We start from the raw sequence: 17368 nt of genomic DNA, 5'->3' as shown, positions 1-17368 counted from the left end.
TAAATTACTTATTACACTACTTGAGAGATTGACAAAGTAAAATTGGGTCTGATTATTCTATGGCCTGCTGATGGTGGAACGATTTGAGAATTAGAAAAAAAAAATACACATTAATTAAGACAAGGGGAACGCAAAATTCGCTGATGATTAAACCCAGACGCGTTTTTCAAACACGATTAATCATCTTCATCTTTCTCCACAATTGACTTATCAAACAAGATTACACCTCCCTAAGGTTTTATGCAAATGTAGTGCTAATAAGCCATCCCTCGATTTCCCCCGCTTATTTTCCGACCAAACCAAAACATTCTCGATTTCTTGTCCATCCCAGATCGATCTCTTTGTTTTCAGATAATTTCCCTTGTCTGGATTCGTTTCATTGCATCGCTTCTCTGTTCTGGGTCCCTTTGAATTTTTGATTTTTCTATCACCCTTTTGAAAACCCGATTTTTGTCTTGTGTAGTATCTTCTGGCCTATTGATTCTTGTTGAGGAAGACCTTGAGTAGGTTTTTTTTTTTGCTTGTTCAATCTGTATTCGAAGTTTTAAAATCACTGCATGATCGCGAGTCTTAGATTATAAGAGATTTGACTTTCAGTTATAGTGTCTATGATCATTAGGAATATGAGATCAGATCAGATCAAAGTTGTGTTCTTTTGATCAGATCTTGATGTGGAGAGCTTGAATGCGATTCTGTAGTGTTAGTGTTTGGATAATATAAGGTAGAGAGATATTTTGATGGGTAATGTTTGCGTTGGACCAAACATTTCTGGCAATGGTTTCTTGCAAACTGTCTCGGCTGCAATGTGGCGACCACGGCTTGGAGCTGAGCAAGCTTCTTCTTCTTCTCATGGTAAAGCAGAATTTGCCAAACAAGCAGCTTCAGAACCAGCACCTGATCAAGTCCAGAATAAGCCCCCTGAGCCTATCACGATGCCAAACCCAAGGACCAATCCTGAAACCATATCGAAACCTGGTCCAGAGATCAAACCTGAAGAGACCAAGCAGAAGGTTCTTCCTGATGAAAGCAAACAGAAAGCTCTTCCTGAAGAAACCAAGCAGGAAGTTCTTGTGCAGCCGAGGACAACAAAACCAGAAACAAAGTCTGAATCCAAGCCGGAGACGACAATACAAGAAACAAAGTCTGAATCCAAGACGGAGGCGACAGTACCAGAAACAAAGTCTGAATCCAAGCCGGAGGCGACAATACCAGAAACAAAGTCTGAGTCCAAGCCGGAGGCGACAGTACCAGAAACAAAGTCTGAATCCAAGCCGGAGACGAAACCTGAACCTAAGAATCCTAAACATATGAGGAGAGTGTCCAGTGCAGGGGTTAGAACTGAGTCAGTGTTGCAGAGGAAAACTGAAAACTTTAAAGAGTTCTATTCATTAGGAAGGAAACTTGGACAAGGGCAATTTGGGACAACGTTTTTATGCCTTGAGAAAGGTACTGGGAACGAGTATGCTTGCAAGTCGATTTCCAAGAGGAAGCTTTTAACTGATGAGGACGTTGAAGATGTGAGAAGAGAGATTCAGATAATGCATCACTTGGCTGGTCATCCAAATGTTATTTCCATTAAAGGAGCTTATGAGGATGTTGTGGCGGTACATCTTGTGATGGAGTTGTGTTCTGGTGGCGAGCTTTTTGATAGGATTATTCAGCGTGGACATTACACAGAGAGGAAAGCTGCTGAGCTTGCGAGAACCATTGTTGGGGTTTTAGAGGCTTGTCACTCTCTTGGTGTCATGCATCGAGACCTCAAGCCCGAGAATTTTCTATTTGTTAGTAAAGAGGAAGACTCTCTCTTGAAAACGATTGACTTTGGACTTTCAATGTTCTTTAAGCCAGGTTTGCATTTATATGGTTGCTTTTTGTCTTTGATCTTTCAGTTTACAACAGCTACGTTTGATTCTTGAATTGTAAATTATTTCCACTTTTGCAGATGAGGTTTTTACAGATGTTGTTGGTAGTCCGTATTACGTAGCTCCAGAGGTTCTTAGAAAGCGTTATGGTCCTGAATCAGATGTGTGGAGTGCTGGTGTGATTGTTTACATTTTGTTAAGCGGAGTTCCTCCTTTTTGGGCAGGTAAGAGAGATCCCATTGTAGATAAATGCATATGATTGCTCTTTTTAGGCTCTGAAGCAAATGTTGTTTCCATGAACTATACAGAAACCGAACAAGGTATTTTCGAGCAGGTCCTTCATGGTGATCTTGACTTTTCATCTGATCCATGGCCAAGCATCTCTGAAAGCGCAAAAGACTTGGTCAGGAAAATGCTTGTTCGCGACCCCAAGCGAAGACTAACCGCGCATCAAGTATTATGTAAGTTTTAAACCATTCTCAACTGTGAACTTCATTTCCTGGTCTATTGTCTCACAAACACATGCTAGGTGATTTTCCAAATACATTTTTGTATTTGAACTTCACCGTTCTGCTTCATCTCAAGGAGTTTTGTTTCTGAACAGGTCATCCATGGGTACAAATTGACGGTGTGGCTCCAGATAAACCTTTGGACTCTGCTGTTCTTAGCCGTATGAAGCAATTTTCTGCAATGAACAAGTTCAAGAAAATGGCTCTAAGAGTAAGTTTGTATTTCTAATTCTAAACAAGATCCCAAAGAAAGAAAAACACAGAAGATATAATAAGTTTTGCCTCTTTCTTAAACTTGTTGCAGGTCATAGCCGAGAGCTTATCTGAAGAAGAAATAGCTGGTTTGAAAGAAATGTTTAAGATGATTGACGCTGACAATAGTGGTCAGATAACTTTCGAAGAACTGAAAGCAGGACTAAAACGAGTTGGTGCCAATCTCAAAGAGTCAGAAATTCTTGATCTAATGCAAGCTGTAAGTCTCAATCCAAGAACACTAATCCGAACTTTAGCTCTTTTCCTTTACTTTAAATTCTCTTTTATGATTAACCGGTCTAGTGGTAGAAGTTCCTGATCTTTAGTTCCACTTTTTGCACTAACCGTGTATGTTCTGTTTCGTCTATATTTCAGGCTGATGTGGACAATAGCGGAACAATAGACTACAAAGAGTTCATAGCGGCCACATTGCATCTAAACAAAATAGAGAGAGAGGACCATTTGTTCGCTGCATTCTCCTACTTTGACAAGGACGAGAGCGGCTTTATCACCCCGGACGAGCTTCAACAAGCATGCGAGGAGTTTGGTGTTGAAGATGCTCGCATAGAAGAAATGATGCGTGATGTTGATCAAGACAAGGTAAAACCTCCTATTCTCACACAATGATGAGCCACAACAAATAAATGCATTATATCATTCCTAACAGTAGAGTCACATTGATAAGACATCTTAAAAAAACATTGAATCGTCGTTTTTGCAGGACGGGAGAATAGACTACAACGAGTTTGTGGCAATGATGCAGAAAGGAAGCATAATGGGAGGACCAGTGAAGATGGGTTTAGATAACAGCATTAGCATATCTCTGAAACATTAGTTGTCAGATATTACAACAAAAACAACAACAACAATAGCTTCGTCTATTATTTTTAATGAATGATGATCATTGATTGTGTGTTTTCTTCTCAACATTTTTGATGAGACCATTGTCAGTTAGACTGGTTTAGGTAAATCTGTTTTTTTGTACTGTGTACTTCTATGCATATACACATAGTTTTTGCCTGTAACTTTTTTTGCTGCCATTTGTTATTTGTTTTTTTTTTTTTTTATTATTTTTAATTTTAATTTTCATCCGCGAGTGAGTGGTTGTGGGGCCTAATTGTCCAATAAAGCCCAGCCCACTAAGTTTCACCGTTTCAATCGGAGATATTTTTTTAGTGTGACTGGAGTATTGTCAAACGCTAAATCTTAACCATCAGATGAGTTAAAGCTCACGGATGAGAATGATCTGTGTCCGTATTTTATATGACGGTCGCTATCGGTAGTGTTTTCTTTTTGAAAAGACGAATATACCCTTTTTAAGGTGCGTTGCTTTACGCTCCTCTCGTTTTTTTTTTGTTTTTTAAAATTTTATTTTTTGGTACCCTAAACATTTTTTTTTGTTTGTTTCTTCGGGTTCGCTCTTTCGTCTCGATTTTGGTGCCACAAATTAGAAAAAAACCCTAATTTCACCGAATTTTTTTTCAAATCCCTCTTTTCTCAATAAGTTTTTTTTTTCCGATTTTTCCTTAGGCGGAAAGGTTCGTTGTAACCCTAGATTCGTTTCTCAGTTCTTTTTTCGTTGGTGGCTTAATGGCGAGCGCGGCACGCGGTGAAAGCAGCAACCCTTACGGCGGCGGATTTGGAACCGGTGGAAAAGCCCGGAAGCCGACGGCTCGAAGGTCTCAGAAAACTCCGTATGATCGACCACCGACTTCCGTGAGGAACTCTGGACTTGGTGGCGGAGATGTCAGAGGCGGCGGCTGGTTGTCGAAATTAGTGGATCCGGCCCAGAGGCTTATTACTTATAGTGCTCATAGGCTCTTCGCTTCGGTTTTCCGTAAACGCCTTGTCTCAGGTGAGACGCCTACACAGTCTCCGGAGCAGCAGAAGCAGCTTCCAGAAAGAGGTATGGGGTTTGTTGCTTTATTCGATGCAAAAGTTTTTTTTTTTTAAATCTCATTCGCTGTTTTTAAGGTACTTAGAGAAGTTTGATTTAGGAATTGTAGATTTTTTTTAGCGTTTAGATTTGCGGCATTTGCCCATTGTTTTTTTTAAGTGATTCAGAACTAAGAAGTACATAAAGGTTGTGTATGTATTGTTAGCCGGTTGTTGCTAGCAGTCACTTAATGAATTTCTTTCCTCGCTTTTCTAAGTGGACGTTGTTAATGTGTATTGTTTCTGTTATTATGGACCAGATGTGAATCTGGAGAGGAAGGTAGAACACAAGCAGGACGTCTCCAATGTAAGTAAATTAGCTTTCTTTAGATGAAACATCTTCTTTCTTTGGATTTCGTTGTTTTTTTTTATCCTCTGTAGTGTAACATATGTTTTATTTATTGATGTGTTATGTGAAGCTGTCCAAGAAAAGTGATTTTATTCGGATGGAAGATACCAATGCATCTGTTGATCCAACCAAAGATGGATTTACAGATCTTGAGAAAATCTTACAGGGGAAAACTTTTACAAGGTACACTACAGTAGAGTAACTATTTCCTCCTAATGCAATTAAAATTTCTTAATCTGTTGATTGATTCAGCATTCATAAATGAATATAAACTCCCTATTATTGTTTCTCGTTTTTATTTTTGGTGTGTTCATTTCAACATTTCTAGACCTGTTGGCGTTTTGAACTATTGTGAAACTTTTATGTTTTGAAAATCTGTTGATCACTTTTGATGATTTTACAGGTCTGAAGTTGATCGATTAACTACCTTGCTGCGTTCAAAAGCTCCTGATTCGTCCACTGTGAACGAGGAGCAGAGAAATGAAGCGAGTAATGTTGTGAGACATCCGCCATCACATGAGAGGGATAGGACGCATCCAAATAATGGAAGTATGAACGCCATTGTTTCAACACCTCCTGGAAGTTCGAGAGTAAGAAAGTTGTTAGACGTATTAAATATACTAGTCTGTTTTAGCTGAGCTTCATACAAGGTGGAGTTGTTAATATTTTGTTGTTGATGATATCCTTACCAGGCTCTCGTTGAGTGCGTTGCTTCGCCAGCACAGCTTGCAAAGGCCTACATGGGTAGCCGACCTTCAGAAGTTACTCCTTCTATGTTGGGATTGCGTGGTCAAGCGGGTAGGGAAGATTCTGTTTTCCTGAACAGAACCCCGTTTCCGCAGAAGTCACCTACAATGTCACTGGTACCAAAGCCTTCTGGACAAAGACCTTTGGAAAATGGTTTTGTCACCCCTAGATCTCGGGGAAGATCTGCTGTTTATAGCATGGCCAGAACACCATACTCTAGGCCTCAGTCCACTGTGAAGGTTTCAGTTTTGAGCCATAATTATTTATTAAATTTTCTACTTGCTTCAAATTTTACATAGTGTTCTTTTTTTTCCAGATTGGGTCTCTTTTTCAAGCATCTCCAGGTACATGGGAAGGAAGCTTACCTTCTGGTTCTAGGCAAGGGTTTCAATCGGTGAGAACATTTTTGACTATGCATTAAACGGGTTTCAGATCTTTCTCTGAAACAAAGTATTCACATGACTTTTATTTAATTTTGTAGGGTCTTAAACGGAGGAGCTCAGCCTTAGATAATGACGTAGGATCTGTGGGCCCTGTAAGGAGGATTCGTCAAAAATCTAACCTTTCGTCCCGAAGCTTGGCTCTTCCTGCTTCTGAGAGCCCACTTTCTGTCCGTGCCAATAGTGGACAAAAAACTACACATACATCTAGAGACAGTGCAGAGAATATTCCTGGTTCAAGTTTTAACCTTGTTCCTACCCAGTCCAGTGATATGGCTTCAAAAATATTTCAACAGCTTGATTTTCTGGTTCCAACAAAGGAGAAATCACCAAGTAAGTTATCACCATCCATGCTACGTGGTCCCGCACTCAAAAGCCTACAGAATGTGGAGGCACCAAAGTTCTTGGATAATCTTCCTGAGAAGAAGGAAAATTTGCCAGATTCTAGCTATCAAAAGCAGGAAAAATCTAGAGAGAGTGGCTCCAGAGAGGTTTTGGCCCCGAGTGGGAAGACTGGTGGTACTGTTGATGGCACAAGCAAAACAGGTTCCACTCAAGATCAGGAGACTCTTGGTAAAGGTGCCTATTTGCCTCTCACGAATTCGTTTGTAGAGCATCCTCCAAAAAAGAGAGCATTTCGAATGAGTGCGCATGAGGTATACTTTTTTTATTTCTTATAGTTATATTTCCAGAATGTTAATTTCTTATAGTAACACCTCTCTAGCTGCAAATATTATGTTGTTCAGTTCATATTTCTCCTTTGTCAATATTTTTATGGCACACCTTTGACCAGTCTATATATACAACTGCGATAATGCAGGATTTCTTGGATTTGGATGATGATCATGGTGCGGCATCTACTCCCTTTGAAGTGGTAGAAAAACAGAATGTCTTCAAAGTAGAGAAAAGTCGTATCAGCATGCCTAATGGGGAGAAACTACTTACTCCCTCTGAAGCGATGCCCTCTACAGCATATATATCTAATGGTGATGCATCTCAGGGTACTTCTAATGGATCTCTGGAAACTGGAAGGTTCAAGTTCTCGGCTTTGCCCACTGAAGCTGTTCAGCAAAGTAATATGGCCTCAGAGCCAACTTCAAAGTTCATACAAGAGACTGACAAATCGAGTATTTCTCCTAGCAAGCTTACCTCAAAAGAGAAAGTTATTTCTCTCGAAGAGCCTAAAAAAGCTGATGCTGTATTTCCCAGCTTCTTCTCATCACCGGCTGCCACTGACTTGTTAAATCAAAACGCTGGTGCATCTGCAGACATCAAGCTAAATGAGACGAGCAGGTTGGTGGCATGACTATTTTTTGGCCTAGTTTGATAGGCACTTATTCATCTCGTGTCTATTAACTAGCGAAGCTCACCCATATTGGTTATGAAATTTTTTACTGGCTTCTGACTTTCTTTCTTCGTGTTGCAGCACTGGTTTTGGAGTATCAGAGGGTTGGGCAAAACCAACTGAATCAAAGAAAACTTTCAGCAACAGTGCTTCTGGAGCTGAGTCAACTACCTCAGCTGCGTCAACCCTCAATGGTAGTATATTCTCAGCTGGAGCAAACGCTGTCAGTCCACCTCCAAATAATGGGTCTCTTAGTTCAATCCCTTCCTTCCCACCTACTATCTCAAGTATACCTTCCAATAATTCTGTGGGTGATGTTCCGTCAACTGTGCAGTCTCTTGCCGCTACTCCCAGTTCCTCTAGTATATTTGGAAAGTTGCCTGCTGATACCAGTAACGATAGCAACTCACAATCAACTGCAGCACCTCCCGCCTCTTCTACATCACCTTTCAAATTTGGGGAACATGCAGCTCCATTTTCTGCGCCAGCTGTAACTCAATCTAGCGGACAGATCTCAAAGGAGTCTGAAGTAAAAAAGTCAACATTTGAAAATACAAACACTTTCAAGTTTGGTGGAATGGCTTCAGCAGAGCCGAGCACTGGCAGCGGTTTTGGTGCTAAGTCCTCAGAAAATAAAAGCACGCCAGGTTTTGTGTTTGGAAGCTCATCTCCTGCTGTGGCAGATGCAGGTAAAAATATTTTTGGTGGGACATCCTCTGTGGTTGGTGGCAGCACATTAAACCCATCTACTACTGCATCATCTGCTCCTGTGAGCTCTGGAAGTTTAATATTTGGTGTGACATCTTCCTCAACCCCTGTGACGGAGACAGGCAAATTTTCTGTGAGTTCGGCAGCTACTAATGCCGGGAGTAATAATGCCGGAAGTAATATTTTTGGTACTAACCCTCCTGCATTTACAAGCTCTGGTAGTAGCATGTTTGGAAGTGTAGCTGCCAGTACCGGAGGCAGTATTTTTGGATTTAATGCTGGTTCATCAGCTTCTGCTGCTAGCTCTCAATCTCAGGCCTCGAATCTTTTCGGTGCTGCAAATGCTCAGACAGGTAATACTGGCAGCGGAACCACAACATCAACCCAAAGCACCCCCTTCCAGTTTGGTTCGTCTGCATCTGCTCCAACATTTGGTTCGTCTGGGAACTCTTCTCTTGCATCAAACAGTTCTCCATTTGTATTTGCTTCTGGCTCAACTCCTCAACTGAGTTCGATAAACTCCTCTGCAAGCTCTAGTGGTACAACAAGCTCTCCCCTATTTGGGTCAAGCTGGCAAGCTCCCAACTCTGCTCCAGTATTTAGTTCCTCGTTCACCCCTTCTTCATCTCCCACCTTTAACTTTGGAGGATCTTCTGCTGCTACTGGTTCAAGCACTCCTGCTCCCATTTTTGGTGCATCTACCAACACCCCATCATCTTCACCTATCTTTGGTTTCAACTCAACCGGTCCTACCACTCCGCAGCAGCCGGTATTTGGTAACTCAGCCCCCTCAGCGAATCCATCACAGTCTGTGTTCGGTAACTCGAATTCCGGGTTTGCATTTGGTGCTCCTAATAACACAAATGGTATCAACAATAATAACCAACAAGTAAGTATGGAAGACAGCATGGCAGAAGACACAGACCAAGCTAATAAAGCATCCATGGTAGCGCCGCCAATGTTTGGACAACCGGCTGTCACGATGCCGCAACCTAACTTTGGCTTTGGCGGAGGAGCAGCGACACAGCCTTCATCAATGGCTAACCCGTTCCAGTTTGGAGGGCAGCCGATCCCAAGCACGCCACAGAACGCATCACCTTTCCAGGCATCACAGAGTCTAGAGTTTCAAGGAGGTGGGAGCTTTTCACTAGGCAGCACTGGAGGAGGCGATAAGTCAGGACGCAGAATCTTTAAAGCGAAGAAAACCAACAGGAAGAAATAAGCAGCACTAGGGGGGGATGATACACCACACAAGAAAATGCATAGCTGGGCTCATGAAGAGAATCATATATAATCTCAGCCTTTTTGGTCTTTCTGTTGGCTATAAATATATATACTCGGGTAAACTGGGATGCAGAGCAGATCTGTCGTTTGATGAAAGAGGTAAGAGCATGGGGGGTTCCCTTTGCGTTTATGCTTATTTCATCATCTCTTTTGTATTCCGTGTCAACAATAGCAAGGATTTCGGGAGTTAAAATTTGTTCAGGGTTATAAAAGTTGTAGGAAAGTTTTGTAATTCTCAGAAGAAATATACTCGAGTCTGTAAGAGTAGTAAGCTCTGTTTCTCTTTTTTTCCTTAAAAAAAAAAAAAACTCTCTCTCTCTCTTCTATTGTAGTGTTTGTAATAAATACTTGGTCAAATCTTTCTTCAGTTTTGGTTTACGGTACTAAAATGTATGATTCATATGATAAACTCGGTTTGCAAAATTGAACCAAACCGAACCAAAATCGATTTTACCGTCTTCTTCTTCTTCTAGGAAGCTTCTCGTTGACCAAATCTTTAAAAAGTTTCGTTTACTCAAAATCCAAACAGATTTTAAGGAAATTGCGAAACCCTTTTAAGACAAGTCTTCTTCTTTAAAAATTCGATTTCTCTCTCTGTCTCATCCGAATATTCCCAGAAAGATTTCTTCACCGAGTAGAAGAAGAAGAAGAAGAAGATGAGGAGAGTTTTCGGCGCGAAAAAGAACACAGAGCCTCCTCCCTCTATTCAGGATGCCTCTGATCGGGTTTCTCCCTCTCGTTTCTTATTTATTTTTTTCAATATTTTTTCGGTTTCAATTCGGAAATTTCATCTTCGAATCGTTTCTGTAATGTGATTTGGTTTTGAGATTTTCATACTTTGGATTGACTGATATATTTAGATAGAGAACCAATCCTTAGGAAGGTTTAAGAGCTATTGGAAGAACCCCCACTAAGATCCAAATGAAGAAGAAGAAAACTGAGTTTTGTTTTTATGTTTTATTTTGTTTGGTCAGATAAACAAAAGAGGAGATTCGGTAGAAGATAAGATTAAGAAGCTTGATTTTGAACTCTGCAAATACAGAGAACAGATTAAAAAGACCAGACCTGGTCCTGCTCAAGAAGCTGTCAAAGCTCGTGCTATGAGGGTTCTCAAGCAGAAGAAAATGTCAGTCTTTCTCAATTTGTTAATATTAACTGATTCAGCATTCTCTTGCCTGCTACTCTGCTTATAGGATATGGTTGGTAGATAATAAACACCACCTGATTACATTTTGCTGAAACTAGGTATGAAGGACAACGCGACATGCTCTATAATCAAACATTCAATCTCGATCAAGTTTCATTCGCTGCTGAAGGCCTCAAAGATGCTCAACAAACTGTATTTAACTTCTGTTCTGACAAATGATTGAATGTTTCAAATGATTGATTCTGACAAAAGTTAAAGTGGTGTTTGAATGTTTTGTGTATCTATTGCAGATGACAGCACTAAAATCTGCAAACAAGGAGTTGAAAGGAATGATGAAAACCGTAAAGATTCAAGATATTGATGTACGTTTTTTCAGTTACTTATAACAATGTTGGTTTTATTAAATGATTTCAAGCTTTTCTCTGGTGTTTGATTTGCCTGACACTATCTCTGATGGTACAGAATCTGCAAGATGAGATGATGGATCTGATGGATGTGAGCTCTGAAATTCAAGAAACACTTGGTAGAAGCTACAATATTCCTGATGGCCTTGACGAAGATGACCTCATGGGAGGTAATGTTCCTTGTCGTTTCGTAATGGGGAGATTTTAAGATAAATCTCTTGCAACCCTATCCTAAGTCCTATCATTTACACCTAATATTGATGTATTTCAGAGCTTGATGCTCTTGAATCTGACATGGGAAACGAGACTGAAGCAGATGGAATGCCTTCTTATCTCCAACCCGATACAGAAACTGACTACGATAGCGAGCTTAACTTGCCTGCAGCACCAACAGGACACAGTGGAGCTCCACATGGAAGAGTTCAGGTTAATTTTTAAATCTTAAGATTTCAAAATGCTTCAAGTGTATGTAATTTACCTTCTGATGGATAGCTAATGAGACACCGTTAAACAATGTGATTAAACAGGCCGAGGATGAATTTGGATTACCAGCGGTGCCACGAGCTTCTCTCCGGGGATAAGTTCTGCCCATATCTCTTTGTTGGAGTGGATTACTACTAAGCTTTATTTTAGACCTTAGTATTTTCCCATTCATCTTGTGCATAATATAACTTTGCTAAGTCTCTACCTTTTGGTTGAACTCATAATTTTATAATATTACGTATGATTTTTATATTGAGATTTTTCTGTAATCCAATGGGCCAACCGATATCTTAATGGGCCTCTCGCCACTTTGAATCTCCCTCTCCCTCTCTCTCTTTCTTGCTCCGTCGTCATCGATGGATCAACCACCACCAGATCAGAGCAAGCAACAATGGAAATTCTCAACGTTCGTCTACTCTTCATCGATCTTATTCCTTTTTCTTTCGATAATCGTACTCGGCTTCACTACGACTGATCTCTACAAAGTCCAAAGTCTGAGATTCACCTTCACTGCGAACCGCATCTATAGCTATCCTCTAGGGTTCTACGACGGAGCCCCCAAATCCAATTCCGAATCCGTGAACACAGATTCGTCTACCTCCCATTGCGTGTTATGGATGGCTCCTTTTCTCTCAAGTGGTGGTTACAGCTCAGAAGCTTGGTCTTACATTTTATCACTTCGTCGAAATCTCACAAACCCTAGATTTCGAATCACCATCGAGCACCATGGCGATCTAGAATCTGTGGAGTTTTGGAATGGTTTAGCTAAGGAGACTAAAGAGCTAGCGATTGAAATGTACAGAACACAGTGTAGACCTAACGAGACGATCGTTGTTTGTCATAGCGAGCCTGGTGCTTGGTATCCACCATTGTTCGAGACTCTTCCTTGTCCTCCTACTGGTTACGATGATTTCTTATCTGTGATTGGTAGAACAATGTTTGAGACTGATAGAGTCAATCCAGAGCATGTGGAGCGATGTAACCAGATGGATCATGTTTGGGTTCCTACTGAGTTTCATGTCTCTTCTTTTGTTCAAAGTGGGGTTGATTCTTCTAAGGTTGTCAAGATTGTGCAGCCTGTTGATGTCGCCTTCTTCGATCCTTCAAAGTATGAGCCATTGGATCTGATGGCAATTGGGGATTTGGTTTTGGGTTCCGGAATTAAAAAGTCGGGTTTGGGGTTTGTGTTCTTGAGTGTGTTTAAGTGGGAGCAGAGAAAAGGTTGGGATGTGTTGTTGAAAGCTTACCTGAGAGAGTTCTCTGGTAAAGACGGTGTTGCTCTGTTTTTGCTGACAAACGCGTACCACTCGGAGAGCGATTTCGGGAACAAGATTCTAGATTTCGTAGAAGAATTGGATATGGAAGAGACTCGAAATGGTTACCCGTCTGTGTATGTGATTGATAAACACATAGCTCAAGTTGATTTGCCTCGGTTGTACAAAGCGGCTGATGCGTTTGTGTTGCCTACAAGAGGCGAAGGATGGGGAAGACCGATAGTGGAAGCCATGGCAATGTCATTGCCTGTGATAACAACGAACTGGTCAGGACCAACTGAGTATCTGACAGAGCGGAATAGTTACCCGTTGGTGGTTGAGGAGATGAGTGAAGTAAAGGAAGGTCCTTTTGAAGGGCAGCTATGGGCAGAGCCATCTGTGGATAAGCTTAGGGTTCTAATGAGGCATGTAATGAATAATCCGGATGAGGCTAAGGTTAAAGGAAAGCATGGAAGAGATGACATGATCCAGAAGTTTGCTCCTGAGGTTGTTGCTAAGGTCGTAGCAGATCAAATCGAGAGGATATTTGATGAGAAAATAAGAACATGATACGATTTCACACTTTTGCTTAGATCAAGTAAGAAAACGAGAGGGAACAAGAATTGTAATATTAAAAAGCAAATTATGTCAAGGAACTGCTTATTCTCGAGTTTCTTACCCAAAAAAAAAACTTAAAACAACGTGTTTAGTTTAATGTTTCTTTTTTAAAGATGAGAAGCGAAAGCTGACATGACTTCCTTGTACACTGGCTTCTTGAAATCCACTGCCTGTATAATGATGGAAATAGAAGAGGAAGATGAGTAGAGAAGTAGTAGAATCTAAAATGTTAAGCTGAATATACAAAGAAAAGTAAAATTGTACGCACTTGTTCAATGACTTGATCAGGAGAAGTCCAGGACCATTCACCAAACTCAGGTTTCTCAGTTCCATCGCCAAGAAGATTGATTTCTTCATCTTTCCCAGTAAATTTCAGAAGAAACCTGAGGAATTCCCAATATGTGGACGAACAAGAACCGAAATGAAATGACATGATTCTTGATCATCTCTGTCTGAGTATCCCAAAAAAAAACTAACCATTTCTGTGCTTGACCCTTCCAATCAGAACCCCATCGGACCTTAAGCCTCTCTCTAACAATAGGAGGGAAGTCATAGGTTATCCAGTGAGGAGCCTATAGCCAAAAAAAAAGGAAAAATATGAATTCTTAGAAACATCATCATAATTAGTGATTGATTGATGATATGTAAGGTTTAAAAAAAAAAAAAGAAGCAAAAACAAAAAAAGACCTCAGCAAGAATCTCAGCGGAGTGAACTCCAGTCTCTTCTTTAAGCTCTCTCATAACTGCAGCTCTTGGATCTTCACCCTCGTCGATTCCACCCTATTCAACAACATCAACACACACGATCCTATTATTCAACTAATTTGATTCCATAACAAACCCCATTATCTTAACAATTTTGAATCCAATTAGAGAAGAAACAGATTCAAATCTTTAACAAATGGAAATCACTTGAGAGATCTCTCTCTACCTGAGGCATTTGCCAAGCACTGGGAATATCCAACCTCGAGGCAGTGAAAATCTGCAGTTAAAATTTGAGAAACAAAACCTATCATCAGCTTAAACCAAAATAATTAGAGAAGATGAAGAATCTGAGTGTCTCCGATGAATTCATCAAATCATCAATCATCAATCATCACCTTTTTGGAATCATTCATGAGGCATACACCGACATTTCTTCTGTAACCTTCGGGTGGAGACTCCATTGACGACGACGACGAAGAAGAACAACAACACCGAGCAGAAGTGGCTGGAGACTGGCTGCAACGGTGGAGGAAGGGCAGACTGGAGAATTTGAGAGGTTTCGAGGGGTAATTTCGGAAAAAAGGAATCACAGACGGAGATGTTGAGTGATGTAAGAGAGGAAGAGGTCGGTAGTATAATAATGCCATTAGAAAGAGGCGACTCCCCAAATCTCAATTTCGACGCTACTGGGAAAAATATATTTAATTGGACGATTATGTCCTTGACTCTTCATATATAATTACGGACGTAACCTTTTTCTTTATTTATGTGTTTCATGTGTATAAAGTCCATTTTCAGTTTTGCTAATCACATATGAAGAGGTTATGTGAATTATATCGATTATGTGAAACAAAACCTCAAAATATTTTCTCCGAAATTAAGTATATGGTTTTCAACTAAATGCAATTCCAAATCAAAACACAGAAGTCAAAACAAAGCAAGAGCTGTAAAATTCCATATGTTGATTCAACTCATACTAAAGACCAATTAACCAAACTCTCTCGTCTTTCTAAGTCTCCTTATTAGTATCTCTTTGCTGGCCTGCTAAACAAATTGTTGCCGGGTGCAGCAAAAGCTTGTGGCTCCACTGTAGAAAACCCACTAGTATCAGACATTCCCAAAAAAGCAAGCATCTCTAGTGTCTCTTTGTCCACCTTAATCTCATCGGTTTTAATGGCTGACTCGTCGGGGACAAAGTCCATTCTTCTCTCGCGTTCTTCCTCTTGTAGCTTGAGTGAGATCCCACGGACTGGACCCTTTTGGATACGTTTCATCAAGTGGGTGGAGAACCCAGCAATCTTGTTGCGTAGTCTTTTGGATGGGATGATTGCGACTTCTTCCAAGATCTTTTTGTTGGTGTGGAAGTCAAGAGTCATACGTGAGTAGTACTTCTCAATCACCTGACGTGAAGACTTCTTCACTGTTTTGGTACGAACACGACCCATCTTTTTTCACAAGCTTACCTGTGCCCAACAAAATTAAGACAAAACAATGAGAAGAAGATTGAACTTCTATTGTATACAACCCACATATACGTCAACCTCTAAACTTAGGCAGAGTAGCAAAAAAACTGTGTTAATTACTGTTAACTACGAGTCAGGTATATTTGTTAGGACACTATCAGAGATGAATCAAACATGATTATTGCCGTAAAAATCAAAATCAGGATTCAATTTCAGTTATTTTTTGAAATGCCAACATTTAGGTAAATGATACAATCTAAATAGATCCAAAATTGAGCTGCATTGCAACTCAAAATTAAATGGAAAACTTTAAAAATCAAGCTGCATCTGAGATAAATATAAGATGAATGAATTTTCACAACCTCTTTCTACATGAATCTAGCACAATCTAAGACGAGACTTCTCAGACACATATCGCAAATGTTAAATGTTAAAATCGAGATTTAGACACAAGATTGTTGAATTCTCCTATGTGTTCCATCCTCTATAATGAAGTGCGGCTTAAAGGGAACGAGAACGTACCAGTAAGGCTTGGCCGGAGCTGGAGAGTAAAGAAGCCTGCGGAATCGGCGGCAAAAAACACAGTAGGAGGCAAAAGAAGGGAGCTGGCGAAAGACTTGTGGTGTATTAATAAGAGACTCAACGAATGGTTAGGGTTTTTTTTTTTTTTTTGGATGATTGTACTCGTCTATACTCGCGACTATTTTAACACAGTGTATCTTAACCAACAATAATAGTACACGTCAGAAAAGTCAATTATCCGATAAAACTGATTTCAACGGGCTTTAATATGAGGCCCATTTGTATTTGTGCCTGCATGGAACGACTTGGAAGATCTAATAAGTAAATGGGCTTTCACGAACAAACACACACGTATAAGTGGAGGCTATTCTCGTCTTTCTCACATTAGTCCGGTTAAATTAAGCATCACGTCCTCCACAATTAGATCATCCAATGAATCAATCGGACCGATTATGGGCCTTATCCAATACCCATGATTTAACATAACACAGTGGACCACCTACATTTTCGACATAACGGGATGGAATAAACAAACTTTATTTTACTTTTTATTGGTGGAGTATATAAACGATATTGCAAATGGCCAAGCCTTACTATTGTCTTGTCTTTAGCGTCTACTCAAATGTCTCATCCCTTTTCTAAACTTATAAGAAATATGTAAAAAAACAATTCATCTATTCCACAAACTTATTGACATCTTTATCTTCTAATAATATTCGTATCAAAACTTATGCATATTATGATTATCTATCCATTTTATCAAAACACTATTTGATCACATAACTTGACACAATATTCATCATAAAAAAATGATAGAATATTAAGTAAGTTATATTTTGGAGTTGTCTTCATTTTAATGGGTTTCGAATATGTGATTTTTAGAGGATAATAAAATATTCTATTAAATCTGTAAAGCGAATGTCAAAAAACTGAAAATCAAAATACAATCTTTGACAAAAAGAAAAGGAAGTCAACGAAGATGAAGAAATAAACACACTCAACTCAAGTGTCACGTCTTGAAAGGCAAAGAAATGAAGGTTTTGACTACTCTGAGAAATGGGCTTCTTCACTAGCTTCTGCATAGCTTGCTTTGACTTCCGTTTATATTTCACTTTCACATATATGTATTCATTTTTCTCTTGAGCAAACATATACTCAAGTTTTTCTTTTTTTCTTTTTAACTTCAGATTTCTTTCAATTTTTTTAAATAAACTACATGACATATTTGACATTTGATGTTATTTATTTGCATATAACATGATGATATCAGTTCATACCTCAAACTCACCACTGTACAAGCTCCTATTTTGCAAATGTTACATCAATAAGTCCGTGTTATTAT

General features: G+C 39.8%; 6 protein-coding genes across 6 annotated transcripts; 4 read left to right on the top strand and 2 right to left on the bottom strand.

Annotated features, from left to right (window-relative positions):
• The first annotated feature begins 10 nt into the window (after window positions 1-10).
• On the top strand, window positions 11-3648 carry LOC104771165 (calcium-dependent protein kinase 2). Its single transcript, XM_010495681.3, has 7 exons — window positions 11-1848; window positions 1943-2086; window positions 2171-2323; window positions 2467-2582; window positions 2676-2843; window positions 2999-3223; window positions 3345-3648. Exons 1-7 carry the CDS (start codon window positions 738-740, stop codon window positions 3456-3458), a joined length of 2031 nt encoding a protein of 676 aa, XP_010493983.1. The 5' UTR covers window positions 11-737; the 3' UTR covers window positions 3459-3648.
• A 206-nt stretch (window positions 3649-3854) lies between these two features.
• On the top strand, window positions 3855-9567 carry LOC104771251 (nuclear pore complex protein NUP1). The gene is made up of 9 exons (XM_010495784.3): window positions 3855-4529; window positions 4819-4865; window positions 4978-5090; window positions 5311-5497; window positions 5600-5893; window positions 5971-6048; window positions 6136-6750; window positions 6915-7387; window positions 7521-9567. Exons 1-9 carry the CDS (start codon window positions 4214-4216, stop codon window positions 9367-9369), a joined length of 3972 nt encoding a protein of 1323 aa, XP_010494086.1. The 5' UTR covers window positions 3855-4213; the 3' UTR covers window positions 9370-9567.
• A 354-nt stretch (window positions 9568-9921) lies between these two features.
• Window positions 9922-11717, top strand: LOC104771329 (vacuolar protein sorting-associated protein 60.1). Its single transcript, XM_010495875.3, has 7 exons — window positions 9922-10156; window positions 10406-10557; window positions 10677-10770; window positions 10869-10940; window positions 11041-11152; window positions 11254-11408; window positions 11510-11717. Exons 1-7 carry the CDS (start codon window positions 10088-10090, stop codon window positions 11561-11563), a joined length of 708 nt encoding a protein of 235 aa, XP_010494177.1. The 5' UTR covers window positions 9922-10087; the 3' UTR covers window positions 11564-11717.
• A 104-nt stretch (window positions 11718-11821) lies between these two features.
• Window positions 11822-13419, top strand: LOC104771424 (uncharacterized). The gene has a single exon (XM_010495979.3). The coding sequence runs from the start codon at window positions 11822-11824 to the stop codon at window positions 13286-13288; it is 1467 nt and encodes a 488-aa protein (XP_010494281.1). The 3' UTR covers window positions 13289-13419.
• On the bottom strand, window positions 13331-14846 carry LOC104745242 (nudix hydrolase 26, chloroplastic). The gene is made up of 6 exons (XM_010466438.3): window positions 14437-14846; window positions 14268-14318; window positions 14024-14116; window positions 13814-13908; window positions 13605-13719; window positions 13331-13506 (listed from the first exon to the last, which is right to left on the bottom strand). The coding sequence occupies exons 1-6, from the start codon at window positions 14686-14688 to the stop codon at window positions 13444-13446; spliced, it is 669 nt and encodes a 222-aa protein (XP_010464740.2). The 5' UTR covers window positions 14689-14846; the 3' UTR covers window positions 13331-13443.
• Window positions 14847-14886: 40 nt separating this feature from the next.
• On the bottom strand, window positions 14887-16165 carry LOC104745240 (small ribosomal subunit protein eS17y). The gene is made up of 2 exons (XM_010466436.2): window positions 16027-16165; window positions 14887-15504 (listed from the first exon to the last, which is right to left on the bottom strand). Exon 2 carries the CDS (start codon window positions 15484-15486, stop codon window positions 15064-15066), a length of 423 nt encoding a protein of 140 aa, XP_010464738.2. The 5' UTR covers window positions 15487-15504; window positions 16027-16165; the 3' UTR covers window positions 14887-15063.
• Between the last annotated feature and the right edge of the window lie 1203 nt (window positions 16166-17368).

This window comes from Camelina sativa, chromosome 1, assembly GCF_030686135.1.
Source record: "Camelina sativa cultivar CO46 ecotype springtype chromosome 1, ASM3068613v1".
Taxonomy (NCBI): Eukaryota; Viridiplantae; Streptophyta; class Magnoliopsida; order Brassicales; family Brassicaceae; genus Camelina; species Camelina sativa.
This window is presented reverse-complemented; position numbering and strand designations above follow the sequence as displayed.

Bases quoted from the DNA above. Each gene is read 5' to 3' on its own strand.
- LOC104745240 (XM_010466436.2), bottom strand. From the start codon at position 15,486: ATGGGTCGTGTTCGTACCAAAACAGTGAAGAAGTCTTCACGTCAGGTG.
- LOC104771165 (XM_010495681.3), top strand. From the start codon at position 738: ATGGGTAATGTTTGCGTTGGACCAAACATTTCTGGCAATGGTTTCTTG. The intron at 2,583-2,675 runs GTAAGTTTGTAT...AACTTGTTGCAG, and splicing joins TCAAGAAAATGGCTCTAAGA to GTCATAGCCGAGAGCTTATC. The intron at 3,224-3,344 runs GTAAAACCTCCT...TCGTTTTTGCAG, and splicing joins GTGATGTTGATCAAGACAAG to GACGGGAGAATAGACTACAA.
- LOC104771424 (XM_010495979.3), top strand. From the start codon at position 11,822: ATGGATCAACCACCACCAGATCAGAGCAAGCAACAATGGAAATTCTCA.
- LOC104771251 (XM_010495784.3), top strand. From the start codon at position 4,214: ATGGCGAGCGCGGCACGCGGTGAAAGCAGCAACCCTTACGGCGGCGGA. The intron at 6,049-6,135 runs GTGAGAACATTT...TTAATTTTGTAG, and splicing joins CTAGGCAAGGGTTTCAATCG to GGTCTTAAACGGAGGAGCTC. The intron at 7,388-7,520 runs GTTGGTGGCATG...TTCGTGTTGCAG, and splicing joins AAGCTAAATGAGACGAGCAG to CACTGGTTTTGGAGTATCAG.
- LOC104771329 (XM_010495875.3), top strand. From the start codon at position 10,088: ATGAGGAGAGTTTTCGGCGCGAAAAAGAACACAGAGCCTCCTCCCTCT. The intron at 10,941-11,040 runs GTACGTTTTTTC...CTGATGGTACAG, and splicing joins TAAAGATTCAAGATATTGAT to AATCTGCAAGATGAGATGAT. The intron at 11,409-11,509 runs GTTAATTTTTAA...GTGATTAAACAG, and splicing joins CTCCACATGGAAGAGTTCAG to GCCGAGGATGAATTTGGATT.
- LOC104745242 (XM_010466438.3), bottom strand. From the start codon at position 14,688: ATGGCATTATTATACTACCGACCTCTTCCTCTCTTACATCACTCAACA. The intron at 14,319-14,436 runs GTGATGATTGAT...TTTTAACTGCAG, and splicing joins TCATGAATGATTCCAAAAAG to ATTTTCACTGCCTCGAGGTT. The intron at 13,909-14,023 runs GTCTTTTTTTGT...TTTTGGCTATAG, and splicing joins CCGCTGAGATTCTTGCTGAG to GCTCCTCACTGGATAACCTA.